A 25131-nucleotide genomic window follows, 5' to 3' on the forward strand; every position below is an offset into this window, starting at 1 on the left:
TCAATTCCGTTTGTTACTGGACGAGATGGAAAGCGCATATTCTGATCTCCTGCTGCACAACAAAGTCCGGTGGCTGTCCAAAGGGGAGGTGCTGAAATGCTTTGTCGCGTGTCTGGAAGAAGTGAAAACTTTCCTGGGCAGCAAAGGGCTCACCTTTCCTGAGCTGGAACAGCCAGAGTGGCTGGAAAAGCTACACTTCATGGTAGACATGACAGCGCACCTGAACACGCTGAACACAGCTCTTCAGGGGAAAGGACGCACAGCCCTGCACATGTTGGAGGATGTTTTGGCATTCGAGCGCAAGTTGACAGTGCTTGCCAGAGATTTACAGAAAGGCACTTTGTCTCACTTCCCCAATTTGAGAGAGTTCAAACAAGGTCACGACATGATAATTTCGGAGTATTTACATTCTGCAATCATCGCAATGCAAACATCGTTTGGGAAATGCTTCTGTGAGTTCAGAGAGGAAAAAAACACATTATCCTTCCCGGTCACTCCCTTAAGCATCGATCCTTCCCTACTGAATACGACTGCATTGGCAGGTGTGAGTCAACCTGATCTTGAGATGGAACTGGCCGACATAGCCGACAAAGACATATGGGTGTCCAAGTTTAGACGCTTGACAGCAGACCTTGAAGATGTTGCCCGTCAGAAGGCCGTTCTTGCTCAGAATCACAAATGGAGTGATATTGAAAACCTTCCAAAACCGGACAAACTTGTGTTCGAAACATGGAATGCTATGCCCGACATTTATGTAAACATGAAAAAGTATGCGCTTGGAGTCCTGTCGATCTTTGGATCCACATATGTATGTGAGCAGGTGTTCTCCAACATGAACTTTATTAAAAACAAACATCGCGCACGCCTCACAGATGACAGCTTGCGATCCTGTGTAAAGATGAAGGTGACGTCATACAGCCCTGATGTGCAGACGCTGTGCGCTGAGGTCCAGGAGCAGAAATCCCATTAACCAAGTATGATAAATATTTTAATTGCCTATTATTTTATGTATATTCATATTTTTTCATTGTTCAGTGAAATAGTCCTTTTATTTTTCAGGCTGACAGCTGGCTGATGTTATTTTTGGTTTGCTGCTGGCAGCAAATTTAAGTTTGGCGTTTTTCATAAATACAAGAAGGACTCAAATAGACGTTGAGTATTTTACTTAAAAGTAACCTCCGTCTTTTTTTCGGAGTTCAAAATGTTTTTGTTGCATGCAGAAATGTAATTTCGTTTTCTCTGCAGGAGTTCATCAATTTCATAAATGCAACACATTATAGTTTGTTTATACATAGCATAAAGGCAAAAAAAACGTTGTATGCAGTGTTATTTCATTTTAAATGTCAAACGGGTTTTGCGGCTCCCAGTGTTTTCTTTTCTGTGGGAAACGGGTCCAAGTGGCTCTTTCAGTGGTAAAGGTTGCTGACCCCTGGACTAGGCTAACACCTCGAAAAGTTGCTCCTGCAACATCACTGTGTATTGAACTGTATCCTTAAAAATGCAACACTGTTTGCAGTCTTAATACAAATAAATTCTAAAAAGCATTTCTTATTGAGTGGATGACTTTATTTGGATTATTATTCCCAAGCAGGAAATCCATTAAATAATCATATCAACTGGGGTGCTCCTGGTTACTTTCACACACTCATTCATGGACTCATTCTTGTAAACTTTCAAAAATACAACTTAAATCGACTTATTGTGTATTGCAGTCCAGCTACCCCAGGAATCGGTCCAATGAACTTTTGCTTGTACTCCTTCGATGGCAAGTGTATTCTTTCTGAATAGATCAAAACTGCTCACTTCAGATGTTGTCTCACAAAAAACAAACTATATAAATGAAACAAGACTTGCTATGAAGGTCAGTGTACCACTTGCTTTCTTAACTGTTTGTTGTATGTTTTCGTTCAATGTCTGGTGAACATCAATATTTCTCATTGTAATATCATTTAAATAAAATGCTGTCCTTCTACTTTATCTACTAAAGTAAATAACTTCATATTTGTCCATCTTACATGAAGGATTAACTTTATTCACCATTACATGCATTAGGTATTTGCTGTGGTGTGTTGTTTCGGTGCAATGTGCAACGAAAGAAACAACATTCAACAATTGTACAGAATAAAGAATTACAAAATATAAATAAATATATAAACAAAAAAAAAAGCTAATAAAGTTAGAAGTTAAAGAATAAATGTGAAATAAAATATGCATAAATAAATACCAGCATGTACTTACAATGTAAATTTTACTGCATCTGCCAGGTTTATGCCCTCATTCAAACTGCCTTGAAGCCTTTTTGCAATCTCCTGACAACTCACAATTCGAACTGGTTTAGGGTTGTCAGCAAATTTTAAGACATTACATTTTTCCCCTTAGATATATATTATGAACAACAGAGGCCCAAACACTAATCCTTATGCAACCCCATTAGTTAACACCTCCATGCCAAAAATACCCATTTATTCCTACTTTCCGTTTCCTGTCATCCAATTTTCAATCCACACTAATGCATTATCTCCGATACCATGAACTTTAGTTTTCCACACAAACCTTAATGAGAGGCTTTTCAAGGGCTTTCTGAAAATCTAAGCATATCGCATCTACGAGTTTTCTATTATCTTTTCTCCCATTCCCAGTAGATTTGTCAAATTCAGAAATCCATGTTGAGTTTGACAATTTGGTAAATATTGTCACATGTACTAAGTTACAGTGAACATCTTCGTTTGGCATGTCATCCATACAGATGACTTCATGACATCACTGCATTGAGGAGGTTAAGGAAAAGCAGTAAGGGAATGTAGACTCAGGTGTTACAGGTACAGAGAAAGTACAATGTCGGCAGACAATAAGGTGCAAGGCCATACCGAGGAATATAATGTGATCTAGAATCCATCATAACATACTAGGAGACTATTCAATAACAGTAGGCTAAAAGCTGTCCTTGCTGGTACATGCTCCCATTCTGCCTGATGAGAGTGGAAGAAAGAGGAGACTCTTGTTAATATTTTCCAAGTGACCTATCATCCTGTTTAAAATTGAATTTTCCTCCCTCCTTGGGGAAACTAACCAGCCTTTGTCTTTCCAAACATTTTTTTAAAAATTGTTATATTTCTGCTGAATTATCTGCTGAATTATCAATAGATTTCTGGAAAACAATGACCAACAATAGGATGACAGAACACTTGGAAAGTATTAACAGGATTCTCCCATCTCCCCCTCTCCACGCGCAGAAGATACAAAAATCCTAATGCACGTACCACCAACCTCAAGGGCATAGTCTACTTCCAAGTCCAGTCCATTTGTTTTCTGCAATGCAAATTATCAGGGCAAGAGATTTATTGGCTTTCAAAGCCAATAATTTCTCTACCAAAATTTCACCAGCCAGTTTCTGCATATGTTCCATATCTGTTAGTCTTGCCTATCTACTTTTTATGCTTAAAGTTGGCTGTGAATTATATAAATGCTTTTTAATAAAGGTGCCCAATTTATCACAGCCAACTTAGTCCCCATAACTTTATACTTCTGTTAATTTAAGAACCTCATGTTGGAATGAACTTCACTTTCCCTGTTAATCAAGAGCTCCATCTATGACCCCTATTCCCAAGTGAACCCTACATTACAAGATCATTAACTAAACCTGAGTCATTAGCTAGATTGAATATCTTTAGCAATCTGATGCAGTGGACAAAAAAATGTTCCTTGGACCTCTGATTTGTTTGAAAGCAACCAGAATTCTTTTGGCTGAAACAGCAGTTACTGTGAAACACAATGGACTGTTTTGAATAGAAATATCATCTATTTCATTGGAAGGGATACCTCAACATTTTCACAGTGGCAGAATACTGTACTAAAACAACAAACCTATCTATTTAACATGACAAATCTTGTCAAATAACAAATTCTAAGCCCTGATTCTCAAGCACAAACCAAACTCAATTTCTTAGTTTTGCTTGTAACGTTGAACAAATGTGTCTATCTATTGATTCAGAAATGCCATTGAACACAGGAGCATTCAGAACACAGCCTTCTTGATGCCCAGTGTAACAAAGGACCTTCACTCAGATGTGAATTATGCCTAGTTCCTTATTCAAACCACAAATGAGATAAATAATTAAGTGTTGAAACCAGTACCAATTTGCGGTAGGAACTCTCATTGCAACAAAAAGTTACTAATTTTTTTAAAATCAGACAGTGCGATATTTATTCATGAACTGTATGTTTCAGCCTAACTGATTCTTTTCATGCATTTTAATGCAGTATAATACAAATCTTCCAAAGGGATTCCTTTAATTGCTTCAGGCCTTCAGTTTACCAATATGCATTTTCCATTATCATTTGGCAATACTAACATACAAAATAATGATGAAGAATAATTGTCAAATAGCTCTCATTACATAATGTAGTTTTTGAGACTCGACCATTCCTTTAGCAACTACTGCCCACAATGAACGGATACACGTTGCTCATTTCGAATGAATGCCTTTGTTACACCAATTTCCAGGAGAGTCAAAATGAGAAAAAAAGTCTAAATAGAGGCTACAAATTGCAGTATTCTCCTTCAAAGGTACATGCTCTACTTTTCCACTGACATAACAGATTTGGAAAATGAGAAAGATATGCTGACCAAAAAAAAAGGTCAATGCTGAGTTAGGTAGTATTAGCTAGGGCATTAAATTTGGCCTGGCTGGTTCTGGGGAGGGAATGAAAACACTCTCCAGGGTTTGTGATCCTGCTGGTCATCTACAGCATCTGGTGAATGATTGAACCACCTATTCAAATCAAGGTAACGGAGAGGAGATAAAAAAGGCTCAGCTCTACTTCTTCATACTTCTGAAATGAGCATTTACTTGGGGCTTTAAATTTCTAAGAAGATGAGTTGCATGATTCTATAAAATGGCACAAATAGCCATCACCAGAAATACACTTCAGCAAAACAATCTGAGTCCTCAAGCAGCAGAGGAATGGTCATTCTGAGAAGATTAAGATCCATAATTTTCCATAGATATATGTGAATCAGCTATGGAGATCTCAAACCTAAACTCTGATGAAATGAAAACCCTCTAGCTTACTGTTAACGTCATTCCACAAAAGCCTTTGCCCTGTGGGTTTCAGTGGGGTCGGTAAATTCAAACAATATATGTGAAGTATAATCTCGTTACTTCTGTATTCAACTCCCGTAGCAATGAAAACTAAAATCCTTTTGGTTTTCTTAGCTACTTGTTTTGCAGAAGCACATTAAAAGTACAACATCAGACATTGACGCATCTTTACTATTACCAGCTGGCCAGGATGTGCGGACACAGGGATCTAATAGGTTTCAATCATGTGAGCTGAAGGTACCTTATGTTTTAAAATAATTACATAAAATTTCAAATATGTTTTATTTCTTTGGTAATCCGGGTGCAAAATATATTTGATGTAAGATATTAACATCTATATACATTTGTGTCATCTTTTGATCTGCATATAAACTAGATTGTGTGTATTTACAATGAATGAGTAATGTTAAAGCATTGAAGTCCTGAGTGAGGTTCCAGGAAATGTACATTCAGTGGTCACTTTATTAGGTACCTCCCACATCCAACCTTACCAACTTGGCACCTTGTTTTTATGCATGCCTTTCTACATTTTCCATTGAACCAGAATTAAACCCCTGGCCATTCATGTACCATAGAGTGAGGGGTAATAATTACAATGAAAGAGGAGGCTTTCTAGTTAATCATGTCCACACCAACTCCCAGCACATTAGTCCCAGCAGTTCCATTCTAACTCTCCTTATTTCCCTTACCCTATAACTTATCCTTCCTCTTGTGACCATCAAATCCCTCTTGATTCCTTTACCATTTACTTCTAGATAGGAGAGGAAAATATGCCTGGTCAAAACCCACACAGTTACAGTAACGAAGTTACTGATCTTGAGATGAGAGGGGACAATGCTAATACAGTGCCTCAGTGCCTCCCTATACAACCTGTCAGGGTTAACAATGTTTTACAATCCATCCTAATTGTTCTTTAGAAATAAATACATTGTGAACTGCCTTTTAGAATTGTTCCAATGTCTATGGTGAGGATTCTCCCTTGATGGTACTAGATTATTAAATACTATTGTGTATACATTACTGCCACTGCATCTCAAGGATGCTCAATTCAATCTAAATATACCATCATTGTAAAGCATTACAACAGAATGGAAGGGGTCCTTACTTCAAAGACACAATTTTGTTTCAATAATGAAGAGGTACATCTGCCACAGACAGATTGGTGGGGATGACATCCAATAGGCTAATCACTCACATTTCTCACTAACTACCACAAGACCCATTCTGGCAGCTATGTTCTTCAGACTTGGATAGGGATGTCATGACCAATCTATCTCACCAGAGCACATTCTGTGTCCTTACTTTTCTCAGTGTTTCTGGCACCTGTTCTTCAACAAGAAAATACCCTCATTCATCAGTTCAGCCACAACAGTAGTCAGAAGGAAGCTTCCTTGCTCACGTTTGGCATCAATGGTAAGGACTCCCAGTGCTACTCCCTCTCACATGTACCATCACATCTCTGGATATGTCCTGGAAATGGGACAATACTTATCTAGAGACTGCAACAGAGAGCATCGTATAACTATTGGGCTGTTTTAACACTAGATTTTTAAGATAGCTCTCACAATTTGTGAGGAAGATTTTGTAATGAGCTCTCAGCTGGGAGTTGCTTTGCCATCCCATATACAGTGCCTAGTTCAATGCCAGTTGGTCCATTTCACTTTGTCATTTTGCTTTCTCAACGTACCAGTTATGACACCATTGAGTGACATGCTAGATTATTACAGTACAACTCCAGGACTACAGCATCATGGCCAATATATACCCCTCCGAGGAGACAGTGAGAGTATTTCCAAGTGGTATCATGAAATCTAATAACTCATAATTTCCTCCAAAAATGCAGATATTCAGGTCTCCCATGTAAGCACAGATATAGAAAGGCTGAACATCTGCATGGGTGGTTGCCATTTTAAATCTATCACTACTCCATTGCTGGACTCCTGGTGAAGTCCAATGTAGGAATGCAAACTTCTCCAGTTTCTCAGCAGCTACACCATGCCTGCTGAAGACATATGCAGATTCAATGAATATCCATTCCAGTGGAGAGGAGAGTAAAGCAGGGCTACTTTAGGGATTAATGAATGAAAACACCTAGACTGCCCTGCAGCTCAGCAATCAGATCAGTCATGGCTTCGTTGACATAATTCACAGATGGTAGATGGTAGAAATTGTGCATTGCAAATCTGTTCTGGTAAATTCTGAGCCATTATATCCTCTAGGGAGGATACACAAGATTTAGTTTTAACTTCTCATCTGAAAGTTTAAGTTTAATTGTCATTAACCATACATACACAAGTATACAGCTAATGTGTCAAGGTGCAAACCACAGTAAATAGAGTCACGTAAAGCTCATAGCAGATACAGTCACAAAAATAATATTAGCACAAGTCCCTGTGTAGCATGGCATGAGGATTGATGGTGTATTGTTCTGCAAACATTTAAAGGACATCTTAAATAGAAGTAGAACTTTGTGCTGGAAACTTCTATCAAGGTCAAGCACAGAACTGCATGCTCAATCATGAATACTTGCATTTCATTCAAAAAGAAAATCAGTTCTCTTCCTTTGAGACTAGACTATGTAGCAAGCAACCCATTGCTAGTACCTTAGTAGTTTATAAATTGCCATATTTGGGTCATTGCTGTTAAGCCATATTTGTTTAGTCAGGCATTTCACTGATATTCATTTATCTGCTTAACTTTGTCATTAAAGCACAGGATAACCTAAACCGGCGCGAGTTTATTAAAATATATTGAATTTATAAAAATGTACAGCAAGATGTTTTGCAGCAAGAAAACACATAAACTAATTTCTAACTTGCAAAATATTTACAAAAGCTTGAGGCAAGGTTGGAAAAAGGAAATATCAACATGCTGTCAAAGACTCTGAAGATAATTTTTTATTTAAACTATATGCTGTTCACAAAATGTTTCTTTGAAATATTGCATCTTCTATTTGGCCTTTAAGCAGAGTTGATCGACTATCATGTTTTGTATATTCAAAAAATATTATCAAGATTTAATATAAACATTCAAAAATATGGGCAAAAACTCGGTGGGAACTGACACTTCATTAGGAATGAAATTTCTAGTATTTTCCATCATACCTGCACAAAATTGCCTTCAACATCAGGATGTCCAATTTTGCATGTTGCAACCCAAAAAAGCACAAAATGACTGTCAATAACTCCAACTCTAAGGGAGGTGCTCCAATGTTGAAATAAACATTTACTGCTACGTGCCCATCATTTAAAGAGGTAATTCACATACATTTTTTAAAAATCGGTGTCTGATTTGAGATAGCATGAAATGTATTTCCCTGCCAGGTAAAAATGTTAATGAAAGGATAAAGCTGCAAAAGGCCTAATAAATCATTTTAAACAGGCTTTCCAATAGATTTGTTAATTGCAAAGTGCAATTTTAAAATGTTCCCACACCTTTTAAAAATTTAATGGTTTTGTAGCGGTGTGCTACATGCAGCGCTAAAATTACGACACGGAGTCGGTAACTGCAGTCGAAGGAAAAACTTTATTCGAAATCCTCAGCCTCACTTTTAAGCCTCCCTCAACCTGTCCCCCGTGGTGCAGAGGCTCCAAAGCCCTGTGCTCGCAAACCCCCGTAGGCTATCTCCCTTAGCCGGAAAGCTGGCTAATTGTGAGCCGGTTCGGATGTGCAAGGAAATGGGTCGCCACAGTTTGTTAATTTAGATATATTAAGAGTTTTAAAATGGTTACAAATTTGTTCTGGAACTTGTACAAATTTTCTGAAGTTTCTGATTGCTTTTCAAAGTTTGAATTCTAAGCAGTTGAACTAATGACTAGAGATTTTTTTAAAGCATTATGTCCCTTTTACCCTGATTCTGTAGAGAGAGGTGAGGAAGAGCAACTAATCCTAAACAACCGATGTGACACCACTTTTATCTCTGTACATTGCAACATCAAGTGGCATGTCAGGAGAGAATCTTCCAGCACATTGTTCAGATTCATGCTGTGGGATTCATTTGATGTGTGCAATTTTTAATTAGGACCTGGAGGCAAACAGCTCCCAGTTGATCACAAAGTCTAAACTTTAGCAAGCTTATTCAGATACAACACATTCAACTGCACCAACCTATTTAATTTTCCACTTTCTTCCCAACATCATACAACTTTTTTTTATAAAATCAAGTCAGTTTAAGGAACAATTCTGGAAATTCCTCCCTAACTGTAAATGCAGCCAATTACTCCTTGGAAACATATACTAATCATTGTTAGTCCCACAGGGTGTAACATCCAGCAATTTAAAGAGAACCCGAATTAACATTTCAGGTTGAACTGTCAAAGGGTCCTCAACCTGAAACAATAGCACTATTTCTCTTCCATAGATGCTTGGTACCTGGCATTGTCTCTTTCCAGCATTTTCCATTTTTATTCTCTACCTCAAGATGTTATAATTCTCAGAAACTTGTAAGCTCTGTTGTAAAATTACCCTTGTTGCATATTGTTAGTGTTTTCCAAAGGCTAATTAATTTTTAGATCAAGTTTTATGACAAATATATAGTTTCTGTTCTGCAACTCTCAATAAATCAAATTTACCTCTCCTATGAATACACACTAGAATGATAGCAATAAACACTGCTAAGTTTCCTTAAATTCATTCACAAACAGTGCTGCTGGTAACGCACAACTGGCTGTTGCTGGATGAACATCAATCACTGTGAAACACATGCTTTCCAGGCTACCAATGACAGGACTTCAGAAATCCGACTTAATGCAAATTCCCCCACAGATTTTTGGAGCATTTATCAAGATTATTATAACAATATGTTTCATGTTATTCAGTAATGGCTGGCACAGTACATACTCCATTAGTTAGGGTGATTATTCAAAGAAATAAAAGGATTATAGCATTGTGTATGAAGAGCGATACAACATGGGTCAGAATTAGAATTGGAAATCCGGTTTATTATCATTGACATATGTCATGAAATTTGTTCTTTTATGGCAGCAGCACAAGACAAAATTTACCATAAGCCACAAAATAAATAAATAGTGCAAAAGATGAATAAGAAGTGGTGTTCATTGGTCCATGGACCATTTAGAAATCTTTTGGGGGAAGTAACTGTTCTTAAAATGTTGAGTAAGGGTCTTCAGCCTCCTGTGCCTCCTCCTCAATGGGGATATGTCCTGGATTGTGAGAGTCGTTAATGATAGAAATCGTCTTCTTGAGGCACTGTCTGTTGAAAATGTCCTTGATGGCAGGCAGAGTTATGCCATGATGGAGCTGGCTGAGTCTACAACCTTTTAAACCAGTGCATTAGAGGCTCCATATCAGATTGTGATGCAACCAGTCTGAAAGCTCTCTACTGGGCATCTGTAGAAATTTGCAAGTCTTTGATGACTTACCAAATCTCCTCAAACTCCTAATCAAGTAGAGCATCAGGCATGCCTCTTTCGTGACCACATCAGTGTTTTAGGATCAGGATAGATCCTCGAAGATGATGACACATGGGAACTTGAGGTTGTTCACTTGTACCACTGCTGACCCCTCATTCAGGACCATTTCCACTGACTTCTTGTTTCTGAAGTCCACAATTAGCTCCATGGTCCTTTTTGACATTGGATGTGGTGCTGCTGTAGTGAGACCATCCAACCAGCTGAACTATCTCACTCTTCATGTGAGATAGTCATGAGATGCCTCATCATCATCTGAGATTCTGCCAGCCATTCTAGTGTCATTGGCAAATTTACAGAGGGCATTTGAGCTGTGCCTAGCCAGAGTCATGAACATAGAGGGAGTAGAGTAGTTGACCAAGCTCACATTCTTGAAATGCACCTGTGTCGATCGTCAATGAGGAGAAGTTTTTATTGATCCACACTGACTGTGGTATCCCAATAAGAAAGTTGAGGACTTAGCTGCAGAGGATGGTACCAAGGCCCAGGTTTTGAAACTTATTGATTAGTGGTGAGAGAATGATGGTGTTGAACAATGAGCTGCAATCGATAATAGACAATAGACAGGAGTAGGCCATTTGGCCCTTTGAGTCAACATCACCATTCAATGTGATCATGGCTGATCATTCACAATCAGTAACCCGTTCCTGCCTTCACCCCATATCCCTTGACTCCGCTATCTTTAAGAGTTCTATCTAACTTTCTTGAAAGCATCCAGAGAACTGGCCTCCACTGAACCTACGCTGCACTCCCTCAATAGCAAAAATGTCCTTCCTCAAATTTTGAGACCAAAACTGAACATAATACTCCAGGTGTGGTCTCACCAGGAACTTATCCTGAATCTATAAAACAGATAAGTACCTCCTCTCCTTAATAAAGTGGCCACAGAGTGTACCTTCATGATCCTTTGTTCATCCACTTCAAGGTTCAACGTGCTGTGCATTCAGAGATGATCTTCAGCACACCACTGTTGTATCACATGGTTGAGTTACTGTCATCTTTCTGTCAGCTGTAACCAATCTAGCAGTTTCTGACCTCTCTCTCATTAACAAGGCATTTTTTCCAACTGAACTACCACTCACAGGATTTGTTTTTGTTGTTTTCCACCATTCTCTATAAAGTCTAGAGACCAATCTGCATAAAAATCTCAGAGGATCAGCAGTTTCTGAGATACTCAAACCACCCTATCTGGCACCAACAATCATTCCATGGTCGAAGTCACTTAAATCACATTTTTCCCCATTCTGATTTCAGACTGAATAAGAATTGAACTGTTTGATGATGTTGCAAGGTTTTAATGCAATGATTTACTGGCTGATTGGATATTTGCATTAATGAGCATGTGTACCTAATAAAATAGCCATTGAGTGTATGTTTTGCTGCCATCTTTGTGCTCTTAAGCTGAGTGGAAAGTCAGTGAGATTGGGTCTGCTGTAGGCCTGTACACACGTACAGGTGTACCATTGGAAATGCACATCCCTAACTTAAAGTGAAATGGTCTTATGGACAGAAACAAAATCCTTATGTAACCTGGAGGCACCTTGTACTCAGAACATGAGCAGTGTGGATCCCAAATTGGGGCCTTCAGCTACAGGGCAAAGGCTTGTTCTTGCATTACCTATGAAGTACAAACCTCCATGCAGTCAGCACTGAATATTCTAGAAGCTGAGTGATATTTCCCTTCAGGAAAATCACATCAGCACTCAAAAACTGGGTGATATTTGCTGGTGCTGCAGTATAAACTAAAGTAGCATCTTCAGATGATGCACAGTTGAGCATTTAAGCATATTAAGGAATTCCCTGATTATTTCCATGTTGGAACAGATGAGCTCAAAGATTTGCACAAAGCTCTCCTCAAATCGCAAAAGAATTTCATTATGCTTTGTGAAACCATACACAAAGTTTCTTGCTGGCATGAAAATACACCAAGCATTTCAGTGTGCACATCTATTAACTCTCTTCCAAATGTTGCACCATCAAAACAAATGCCTGCAAAATAACTGTTCCTTTATCCTTTACATCAAAGTCTATATGTGCGAGCTGTGTCTCTGACGATCCAGAAATGGACTGTATGTCCTAGATTGAATAAGCATGATCAGAATCAGAGTATTACAAGTTAAACCAGATTCTTTTTGCATTTAAATCATTTGCATTGAGATTTAGATATTTTGCATGGCTGTACTATGATTGCAAGAATATTGTATACAAGAGCTGAGTTATCCACTGATGTATTCATCAGCTCTTGATTTTCTCCCATCATGGGGAATAAACAGAACCTCAAGGACAGACAAGCACACAAATAACAGTGCTTGGCTTCAGTTACAAAATCCTATATAACACCAGTCACTATGATCACTTTTCCTTCTCTAGAAAACAGGCTTTTGTAACACAGTGCTTAATAAATTCTGCATCAGCAATGCTTTCAGATTGCATTCAGCATCCCAATGGGAGATATATGTTGACAAATATTCAAAGCTCTTTCTTTTGACATTGAGTTTGACTTTAACAACGAATTCATCCAAAACTGTCTTGTACAGATGCTAATTCAGGCCCAAAATCCATTTATGCATTACTCCTGTTTCCAATTACGTACACAGGATCACAAGAGGCTGCAGAGGGTTATAGACTCAGCCAGCTCCGTCACAGGCATAATCTTCCCCACCATTAAAGATATCTTCAAGAGGCAGTTCCTCGAGAAGGCAGCGTCCATCTTTAAAGACTCTCACCATCCAAAACATGCCCTCTTCTCATTACTACCATCGAGGAGGAGGTGGTGGTGGTGGTGGTATCCGTCGGTCTCGAGAGTCCATGGATCTGCGCCTGGAGTTTCCAGGGCGCAGGCCTGGGCAGGGTTGTTTGGGAAACAACCCAGGCCTTCCCCTCTCCATGCCACCGATGTTGTCCAAGGGAAGGGGACTAGGACCCATGCAGCTTGGCACCGGAGACGTCGCAGAGCAATGTGTTGTTAAGTGCCTTGCTCAAGGACACAAACACGCTGCCTCAGCTGAGGCTTGAACCAGCGACCTTCAGGTTACTAGTCTGATGCCTTGCTCTACTAGGCCACACGCCAATAGGAGGTACAGGAGCCTGAAGACCAACACTCTACAATTTAGGAACAGATTCTTCCCCTTTGCCATCAGATTACTGAACTGCCCAAGAATGCTACCTCATTAGTCCTTTAATTTTTGCTCAGTTTGTTTATTTTTATAGATATTGATTATTTGCAGAATACAACAGAAATGAAAGTTATTGGTTGAGGTTTCCACTGCAACAAGAAGATTAGTGATGCAACATGTAGTAAGCATTTATAAGGAAAGGATTTATCAGGATAAGGAGAGAGTTGAAAATCTAGGCTTTCATTCACTAGGGCATGAAGAACAATAAATGGGGAAAATTATGAAAAGCTGTGAAAAGAAACATGAAACTTAAAATTTATATTTGTCTAAGTAGAACCACAAATTGAAGGATTATTTAGATTTGGCACATATTATCATACCAAAGTCTTTGTGTCCTTCCCTGTCAACTAAAACAAGAGGCAAATCAACACTTAAAAAGTCAATCATCACAAAGGCAAAATCGGTTCAAGAAATTGCCCATCAATTTAATGGGATAGAATGAGATCTGGCTTTACAAGTTTCTATCTGACCTTGCCTTAACAGTATTCAAACAACTGTTCTCCCACCCTTTGAGGAAGGGAAACTCCATATATTCAAATCTCTGTATGAACAATTTTTTTACCTTATCCTTCTTAAATGGGAATCCCCTTAATTTTAAACAGTGACTGCAGATCTAGATTCCTCCACAAAAGAAAAACCCTCTCCACACATTCACTCTGTTAAAACTCCAAAGGACCTCCGTTTTAATTATTTCCATCTCACTCATCTGAACTCTAGCAAACCTTGACTAAGAGAATCTAACCATTGGAAACACTGAACTGCTTCTTCCGTATTATCATTCCTTAAATAAGGAAACCAATACAGTACACTTGAAATTAAATTAATTCATTCTCATTGCTTCACTAATTATTTAGAGTATCTGTTTATTATCCTTCTACAAAGTAGGTATGAGGTCACAGCCTTGGAATAGAGGAGCATCCTTTCAGAATGAAGATGAGGTGGAATTTCCTTAGCCAGAGAGTGGTGAATCAGTGGAATGCTTTGCCACAGGCAGCTGTGGAGGCCAGGTCTGTGCGTATATTTAAGGCAGAAGTTGATAGATTCTTGATTGGTTAGGGCATGAACGGATACTGAGGGAAGGCAGGAGATTGGGGCTGAGAGGAGAAATTGATCAGCCATGATGAAATGGTGGAGCAGACTCAATGAGCCAAATGGCCTAACTCTGCTATATATCTTATGGTCTTACTTAGATCTTTTAGAATTCACCATTCAGAAAAATGAAGAATTTCACATCTTTCATCCTCATACTTTCATTTTCTATCTCTAGTCATTTGTAGCCCCCTTACGTCCTCTTCACAAATTACTTCCCTACCTATCAATATCATCAGCAAATTTAGCCACCACACTTTCAATTCCTTCATTTAGTGATTTATGTACTGTAAATTAACAAAGCTTGAACTCCTACCACCAAACTCTGTGGTGCACCACTCTGCTTGCCAACCCCTTCCTCCCCACTAACCCACACCAACCCTCTTCCCACACCAGCACACTAACTCCTACACTATGAACTTCCATTTTTGACAATGGTATCCTTTTATCCACACAGTTGCTATTTCTCAAAGATCTCTAAGTTAACCAAACATGATTTCCCTTTCACAAAACCATGAACATTTTAAGTTGCCAGCCTTCCCTTAACAATAACTAATATTTTTCAGCTTTGCCTCCCTCCCATTCAGAATAAAGATGTTACAAGTTTAGGAGCAGTCCCACAGTCCCATCAAGCAATATCTTGACATTGTTGCATTCACGAATTATGTTTTTGTTTTGAAGTCCCAGATTGCCCGACAAACATTTTCTATATGCTCATTCTAGCAGAAGGAAATACACACTAAAAATTATGTCAGTGCAGTACGAAAACTTGAGGAAAAGGTACTGAGAGTTAACAACAGACTCCAAAACCCTGTAATCTCATTGCTCAAAAATGGACAAGCAAACCTCCTGCTGATTAGCATTCACCATCCTCCGTCAACTAGAGAATCAGAATTCCTACGAGTTCTTGTACTCTTCTTTGACAGTCTTCATGACCTATGATTACTTGCTTACACTACAGTTTTACAGATTAAGTCAATGCACTCTTCCACAGAAAGTAGGTGGCCAAAGGGGGCAGCCACGCAAATAATTTGCAAGGTGATGAGTACCTGCCATTGTTTATAAAAGGCTCTTTCTCCTCTTTGAGTGGTCATGCCAGAGATTCTTACTGATGGCAACAAAAGTAAAAAAAAACACATTCTAAATAAATTGCTTAGATGGACAATTCACCTGCCCACATTGAGGACATTCTCTGTCATTCTGTTCAATGCCGACACCATGTAAGATGTGTAAGACGTAATGCAGATTAGCAGAACAAAACTGGGAATTAATGAAAGGCTGAAGGACAATAACAGCAGCAAAGACATCATCAATCTCAGTCTGTAACTAGCCTGGCTTAATTCTGTCTCCACCATTAAAACAGAATGCCAGACCCACTCTTTTAACTTACCTTAAGGGTAGAGAGAGGAAAAGATCAAGTGAGGAACAATAATCAGACCTAAAATTAGGTACTTCCTGGTGAAACTATAACACCCTAATGCCAAACAGCATAAATAGAATGCAAAACACCAAACCAAGCACAATCAACTGACTGATCAAAGTTCTCTGTTCTTGTCATATCCAGTCATGCATTTTTCTGGTAACTAGACTAAGAGAAGATGTCTCCATGAGCATCCCCAACTTCAGTAACTACAGAGCCCTGCACACAAGCGTAAGAGACAAAACTGATACATTTACAATCAGCCTTTGCCATAATTGTCAAGTGGATGATCATCTTGCCTTTCAAAAGGTATCAGTCCTTTTAAAGTTCAATTCACTCTACATGATATCAAAAACAATACAAGCAGAGTGCATAGCTTTCAACTTGTTTCCAACTCTTCTGGACCTTCAATTTCTCTAATAGTCTATGAAAATGTATTATAGTAGATCAAGTCTCCCTGCTATACATTGCTAACATGGAAGCCCAAATTTTAAAACAGGCTGAAATCTTTCAGCAATTGCATGCATTCCTCTTGTGAACTGGTCGATGTGTGGATTTGATGTGTGGGTTTGCTGGGTGGTGTCCATCATATACAGTAGTCTTGGAGCACTTTTGCTTATAGTGCTTGTGAAATTAGCTTTGATTACTACTGTGATAAGTGAAAGAAATCCTGACAAGAGCCAAGTGCAATATTGAAAATGTGTACTAGTGAGCCAGCTGAAGTACATTCACCATACATGAAGAACCATTGCTTCCACGACTGGTATTCTGGGCTTCAGCGTGCGCCATTTATACAATACATTGCAATTACACACATTGATTACATCAACAACCAGAAAATTCTATTGGTGAGGATGTTCACACCAAAGATGCCACCCGCAAGTTATTTCCAAGTCCCACACCATTCTTATTTGGAAATACACTGGCATCTAATTATTCTATAATCCTGAATCAACGGCATTTTAGCAGTTCCTTTGCCTGGGGGACTACAATGCTTCAAGCAACAAGAAACATCTCAAAACATGAATAAAAATAAAAGCTAATTAGTATGGATGCAACACTGACAAACAGAAAAGTGTCCAAGTATGTCCTGTCCACAGAAGGACAAAACTATCTGGCAAATTTTTGCTTTATTTGTCTACTCTCAATCATCAGTTTAGAGAAGAAAGATGTTGCACAGAGTACCATGGATCATCACTAATACTCCGTTCAGTGCTATCCGCTTTGAATTCTAACAAGATCATTCCGGGCATCATTCATCTGTCCTCCAAACACTGTCAAATGACCTGAACACCAGCAATGGGAGAGCTGTGATTACCCTTGACATCAAGGCCCAATTAGACTAAGTATAGCATCAAGGAGGCCCAGCAAAATAGAATTCAAAGCAAATTGCTTCATTAGCTAAAATCATGCCTAGTAAAAAGGAAGATGGCTGAGGTTGCTGGAAATTAACACTAGCACTGGACTGAATTTAGCAAGGTCATGGTATTCTTGGACAAGTAAGTAGTAACAATCACTTCACACATGTACTCTTTCACTGGCAATTATTCCACAATGGCAAACTTTCATTCCTTTTACCATGGATGCTCCACAGTTGCAAGGCTTCTTTGCCTGGCCCTCCCAAACTCTTGACATCCACTATTCAGAATTGACAAAGAAAGGAGCTTCATTAAATCAGCTTGTTCCACTCCAAGTCACACATTATCCTGACTTGAAAATAAATCATTGCACCTCTGTAATAAAAATGAGAAACTTTCAAAGCATGGACAGCAATGATTTTGAAGGTGGAAACACAAATACCATTCTAAGCAGCAGGATGTCTATGTAATAAATACTCAGCTGTGGCATCAAAATGTCACAGAAAGTAACAATATAAATTAACTAGGGAATTTGAGGATCTGAATTCAGATTTAAAATTTTGAGCTTTAAAAGAAGACAACCATTAAAGTGAGGAAAACAGTCAACCTCCATTCACTCTGTTCTATATGCGACTGCAGTCTCACACCAATGAGGCCAACTCTTCCCTGCTCACTGTTTTCAACTACTTCAGAAAAAAAGTCTCCTATGGTTCAAGAAAACAGGCAATCAGCACCTTCTTATAGCAAGTAAGGATAGGCTATAAATTCATTGCAAACCGCTGAGTGAACTAAAACCATAGTTTTCTCTATATTTCAGCTCCACTCACTCATTTAAATGCCACATTTGAACTGAATATATAAAATATGAAAAGATGTTGGTCAAAATAATTTTCACTTTGCATTGTCCAAAACTTCTTCCCTCCACCTAATAATATCATGGGAGTGCATTCACTCAAGAAAGGTTGCAGCAGATTGACTCTCTAGCAACTCCTTCAAGGTAGTTAAAGGTTAGCCTTCCCAACAAGATGAATAAACTAAAAGGTCGTACTTGGCTATACACTGGAAAAATGTTGGTTTTGCAATGAATTCAGGATTACTAAATGCTTTCTAGATTTATTTGAATTGTGAAAGCAAGTTAAGAAAATAGTTTTCCTTTTTAGTTATTCAATGATACAATGAAAGAATTCCAGAGAAATTTTGATGGAGACATTCCTGAGTCAGAAAGTTAATGAAAAGTACAGTTTCAGACCATCTTTGGCAGTCACTGTGGAATTTTTAAAACTAAAGCAGCTAGATTCACAGAGAGGGAATGAAGGGGAAAAATATTAGAATGCAGGATAATTTGTACAATGACAAAGATAAAAAAAATTCAATAAATCAATTAATCCTAACTTAAAAGCAAAATATGGCAGATGCTGGGAACAAGAAATAAAATGTTAAGTAGATCAAGCAGCGCCTGTACAGAGAGAAATATCGTTAATGATTCAGGTCAATGAACTTTCATCAGAATTTGGGGAAAACAGAGGAAAACAACTTCTTCTAAATTTCACAAAAAGGGTATTTGATGGGGTTTGAGGATGTTTGTTAAAGAGAACAAGTAAGAAGATCTGAGATACTGTAATGAGAGACTGAAGTAGTGATGGCACCACTGAAAGAGGTCACAATAAAAAAAACATGGGATAATTAGAGTTATGTCAGAGAAGGTGTAGATAAAAGGGAAAAAATGAAATCTGAACAGGTGAACATTCTGATTAGGAGCAGTCTACTCCTTAGTACCATGAGCTGTCACTACCATTAAATAAAATCATGGCCAATTGTACTGTAAGCTCAGCACTAACCCTGCATCCTTTCATCTTTTTGCTTATCCAAAATCAGCATGCCATGAGAGAAGTGGAGATGGAAGAGTGAAGCAGTGCATCCCAGAGGGAACCATTCTTTGAGAATGCCGGAAGCAAGAGGAAGATGAATCTGAGGTGACACTACTAATAAAATCAACAATTTCAGATATCGTCAGCCATTCCACTTTTCTGTCTCATATTTGCAGCATTCAAGTGTTCTGTTCTGTTAGAATTATAGAAAAGTTATGACACAGCAGGAGACCTTTTGGCTCATCCTATCTGGCTCACTACTTGGATGAAGGTACCACTTAGACAGTATGCTTGCTAAATCTGCTTATGACTAAGAGTTAGATGGAAATTAAGTTCTGAACCAGGATATAAGGAAATCAGAGGGGTTACTGTTCAGCTGTGAATGGGCAACAGTCAGACGAAGGGGAATACAATATGGCAAGATGTGAAATTGTTCATTATGACAATTCTGAAATTTTTTGAAAATGCATATTCATAAATAGTGAGACATAGCACAGCTCCGAGATTCACAGGGGTCTGGATACCCTAATATATGATTGCCAAAAGGCTAGTATGCAGATATAACTAGTAGTACAGTAATAGGGAGGTTATGTCTCAGTTATATAGGGTATTGGTGAGATCATGTCTTGTGTTCTGTGTAGAATTTTGGTCTTTTTAGTTAAGAAGGTGCAAGTTTTATTAGATCAGTGGTTTACCAACTCATAACTAGAATTAGAAGGCATCTTATGAGGAAGGGCTTGGCATGCTAGAAGAATGACTGTACCTAGATTGAAATATATAAAATCCCCAGGGAATTTGACGGTGTGAATTTGGAGAGCAGTTTCCTCCTACAGGAAAATCTAGAACTGGAGTTACATATGCAAAATGCTGGAAAACTCAGCAGATCAGGCAGCATCTATGGAGAGGATTAAAGAGTTACCCTTTTGGGCATTTTGTGTGTGTTACTCTGGTTTTCCAGCATCTGCAGAATCTCTTCCATCTAGAACTGGGTTTACTGTTTAACAAGTCACTTCTTTAAGACAGAAATGAGGTGGGATTTTTCACTCTTTGGAACCTTCTTGCTCAGAGCACACCTGAAACAGTTTTTAAGTATTTTTAAGACAGAGGGGAAGATATTCTTGAGAAGCGAAAGGGAGGCCAGTCTGGAGGGGTGTGGAGGGGAGGAGAAGGCGGAATGCAGAGATGAGGTTCCAGACAGGTCAAGCATTCGTTCATTAGGCTATTCACTATCAGGGCAGGTTCAAGGAGCTAGGTACCCTACTCTTGTTCCCAATTGTTCAGCTGTTCAGATTTCATTCACTTTTCAAGACATCTTTTTGTTGTCCACCATCCTTACATGCAGCACCATGTTATTCAGTCTCCCTAAATCACAGATCTTCATGTTTATTGTTTCAGTGTTTCCCGAAACCTTATAACTAGTTTTATTTCCAACTTTACTGAACTCTTGATGAAAAGTCACCAAGATGAAACATCAACTTTTTCTCTCTTCACATATGTCGCCCAACCTGTTGAATATTTAAAACATTTTTATTTACTAATTTAATAAAAAGCATAATTTAAAATAAACGAGCCAAGGAAGTTCCACCTAATTTCAATTTTTTAGCATGGGTTTAAAAAGTACACCCAAACAAAAGCCATAGATCAGTATTTACTGATACCCATGGAACTTAAATGATTTTTACCAAAATACACTGGTGGTACAAACAGTAGAATAAACCTCATATGTGTAAGATTGCTTTACATGATGTGATGAAATTGAAATAAACATTAAACAAGATATTTTCCTCTGTATTTAATACCAGCCATGGTCTAAATGAAAACAATCTCCAATTTCCACAAAATAAAATTCTGGAAAGAAAGCATGTTTGAAATAAATGAATTTATTTTAAAACTTATAAATGCATCACCAGATCAGAAGGCATTGATGGATATCTGGTAGATGGCTCACATGTTGTATATAAAGAACAGGAAGCAAATGTAATACAAATCTTACGCACACAACCATTCCAACTAGCATACAGGGATCGACAGATTTAAAATATTAATTATGTATTCCTCACGGTAAATACACGGAAAACTATAAATGTACTCACATCAACAAAATAATTTTATCATTTAAGAAAAAAGAAACGAATAATTTCATCAAGACGCAAGCCGGAATCAGCAAATGCATTCTAATTAAATAGCATGCAATCAATTAGGAATAGTAATAATGAATCTTTAACATTTCATTGGCAACAATCGTATAGACATTGCCGTTCTATAGTAAAGGGGAGTGTCCGAAGCTTCAATTTCTTTAACATGGTAATGAATAAAGATCAGTTGTGCATGTTCAGCTCACAGCATAGCGAAGATATTTATAGGGTAAAATATATATATACATATATAAAAAGAAACTTTAAATAGCATAGTACCAAAAAATACAATTCCCATGGTCCTTCAAAAGGAGAATCTCTCCCATATTTCGAGTAGCTTTGAATGAGTTTATTTGAGGCAGGATTTCTAAACCCATTATCCTTGCTACTGTACCTGGATAATGCAAGGTAGCTCAGTGTCATCCAGGAGCCTGATTGTACATTTGATCTCTTGACTTAACGACTTGATGCTTGAACTGCGAAAGCGGAGCATTTTCATTCTTCCCCCTCTCTTCTTTAAGTAATCATAAGGAAGCACCGGTCTCGAAAGCAAACATGTCTCGGCTAAACTGGGGAGGGTGAAAAAAAAATCTTGGGTGTGTATCGTATTAGAAAGAAAACACTCGCACATGGAGAAGAACACCGACTGCGTCAGTGTCCTTATCTCAGTCCTTCATTCGCTGACAGTTACAGAGGAACATGGAAACTCCAAAGACTCGATGCTTGCTAAACAATGCGAGCCCTACACTGTTCACTCTGCGTGCCGCCTGTAAAGATGCTCTGTATTGTACCGATGTGCTCGCTCGCGGCATGCGCGCGCACAAGAAACGGCGCGCGCGGCTCCACACTCCGGCGCCCTGCCTCGGCCAATCACAACAGCCTGGCAAGCACGCGCGCTCCAGCAGGTGGTGAGCAAAGGCGCGCGCGTCGCGGGGACAACAAAGGGGAGTCAAGTGCCAACCCTACGCTTGCAAATCATCGGTGCTCCTTCCTTGTCTTTTGCTTGTCGATGGTATCGGTGTTTTAACCCTGCCAGTTGCCTATTTGGCGGCTTTACAATGCCTCTATTCATCATTTATTTTGCATAGAGGTTGTGCCTTGTCTGAGCAGTGTGTTAGATTCCGTTCATATGGATCCCCCTAATATACAATTTGGAAATATGTCCGTATAATAAACATTTCCCCTGTAAATTATTATAGAAACAGGCCTGAGGACAACAGGAATCTACTATGACCAATAATGCTATGTGTTCAAAAGGTCTCAACTTTTCTTCTGTTCATTTCTCACACTGGCATTGTTTCAGCTACAAGAGATTCTTAGTTTGCAAGAGTGGATAAAGCTAATTTTGTTATCCTTTGTCTTTAATTTTATTCAAGCAACATGGCAGAATTAAATGGTCTGGGAGACACAGACATTTCCACTGAAGGCCATGAGATATAAAGATTGGGAAAGCTAAGTCTATCAGCTTCATCGTCTTTTTGGCGTCTGGGTCCACCTCAGTCATCTGATCCAGGGCACAGATCTTCAGGAGACAGCTATCCCTCCTCTCTTGACCTACAGTTTATACAAAAATATGCGGGGCATAGACAGGATATGTGGTCAGAGAATTTACTGGTGAACATTGGTTTAAGGATAAGAGAGCTAAATGAGTACCTGAAATCTAAAATGCTCTGCTTGCTGCTTGGGGGGGGGGGGGGAGGGGGTGCAGACAGGTACTCTCACTACATTTCAGAAGTATTTACCAACACTGGGAATCCAATGACATTGAAGTCTACAAGCTGAATACTGGAAAGAGATGTTTATGACAGACATGGACACTGGGCCAAAGGGGTTTCATTCCTTCTGTATGACTCAGACTGTGCAGGCCTCCCTTGCTCCTTATTGTCCAGAATAATTAGACATCTTTTCCAGATGAGGAAGCAGCAGTTCTGACCCTCTTGGATTTTCTATCTTTAGATTTCTACCATCACCATTTAGTCTGATGCTTTTAGATTGTATTTCACCAGTGATTCTTCAGAAGCTTCTGCTGGTCACAAAAATTATTTGCATCAAATCGACAGCATAGCACTATGCCTTTGGCTGATAACAGGAGATGTTCAAGCATCTTAGCATCAAGTAGAGATGTTATGTTTGTATTACTTTACCAATTCAGGCACAAACATTGTAACATAGCAATAGATGTACCTTTGACACGGCTTCACCACTCATGTTAATATGCAATAAATCAAGTTATTCTTTAGCCTTGCCAGCACCGGAGAATTTGGTGCTGGTTTGTGTAGTCACTCTCATAATTTGACTCAAGGAATCAAGGCGGAGGTTTTTTTCTGGCACAGCTGTGCTGTGCTTCTGTCAAAATACAGGTATATCCTTTTTAAGCAACACACACAAAATGCTGGAGGAACTCATCAGGCCAGGCAGCATCTATAGCAGCACCATGGATGCAGCCTGGCCTGCTGAGTTCCTCCAGCATTTTGTCTGTGTTGGTTGGATTTCCAGCATCTGCAGATTTTCTCTTGTTTGTATATCCTTTTTAAAATGTGCTGGTAGTATTACTCATAGTGCTTTTTATGACTGTGGCAGGACTTCTACTCTTTTACATTCTAAATATGAAAACCAACATTTTTCTTGCCTTGTTAATTATGCTCTGCATTTGTCTACAACATTTAAAAAATCAATGTAAATGCACACCAAATCTCCTTGCACTGCCATTGCTTCTACCTTTTACGACATATAGAAAATACCCAAATAGGATAGGCAAAACTGTGGCAAACAGATTTTAATGAGCAAAGTATGTGCTCCTAAAAAAAAGACTTGGAATTGCATTGGTAGTGTTTAAAAACTGCAAAGGTAACAACACCCCGATAGAAGATACAGTATATTCAAGCCCCTGAATAATAGTTAAGATATGGAGTACAAATTACAGCAGTAGATCAAAGCATATAAGATAGACATTGGCATGGTGGTCATTGAGGACTTCAATATGCAGGTAGACTGGGTAAACTACATTGGCACCGGATTCTAAGAGAAGGAATTTTTAGATTTCCTATGAGATGGCTTTTTAGAGTAGCTTGTGATCAAGTCCACTAAGGAATAGACAATTCTGGATTGGATGTTGTGCAATGAACCAGATTTTGACTTGGGAACTTAAGATAAAGGAACCCTTAGGAGGCAGTTCCTTATGATAGAAATTACCTTGCAATTTGGGGGGGGGGGGGAAGAGAGCTAAAATTGGTATATTTGTATTACAGCTGAGTGGTGGTAACTACAGAGGCATGAGAGAAAAAGGGACCCTAGTAGGAATGACAGTGGAGCAGTAATATAAGGAGTTTCTGGGATTAATTCGGAAGATACAGGATCGTTTCATCCCAAAGAAGAAGCATTCTAAAAGAATGATGAAGAACCTGTGGCTGACAAGGAAAATTAGAGATGCCAAAGAAGCAAAAGAGAGCACATCCAATATAGGAAAAAATAATGGGAAGCTAGAGGATTGGGAAGTTTTTAAAACCAACAGAAGGCAACTAACCCAATAAGGGGAGAAAAGATGAAATATAAAG

At 38.7% G+C, this 25131-nt stretch overlaps 1 protein-coding gene across 1 annotated transcript in view; it reads right to left on the reverse strand.

The window, feature by feature from the left end:
• frmd3 (FERM domain containing 3) overlaps window positions 1–22170 on the reverse strand; it is a 156434-nt gene extending 134264 nt beyond the window's left edge. Inside the window, exon 1 of the mRNA XM_059969085.1 lies at window positions 21972–22170. Within this exon, the coding sequence (XP_059825068.1) occupies window positions 21972–22076 (105 nt within the window). The 5' untranslated portion in view covers window positions 22077–22170. The remainder of the gene's footprint in view (window positions 1–21971) is intronic.
• Between the last annotated feature and the right edge of the window lie 2961 nt (window positions 22171–25131).

Source organism: Hypanus sabinus, chromosome 5, assembly GCF_030144855.1.
Source record: "Hypanus sabinus isolate sHypSab1 chromosome 5, sHypSab1.hap1, whole genome shotgun sequence".
In the NCBI taxonomy this organism is placed as follows: domain Eukaryota; kingdom Metazoa; phylum Chordata; class Chondrichthyes; order Myliobatiformes; family Dasyatidae; genus Hypanus; species Hypanus sabinus.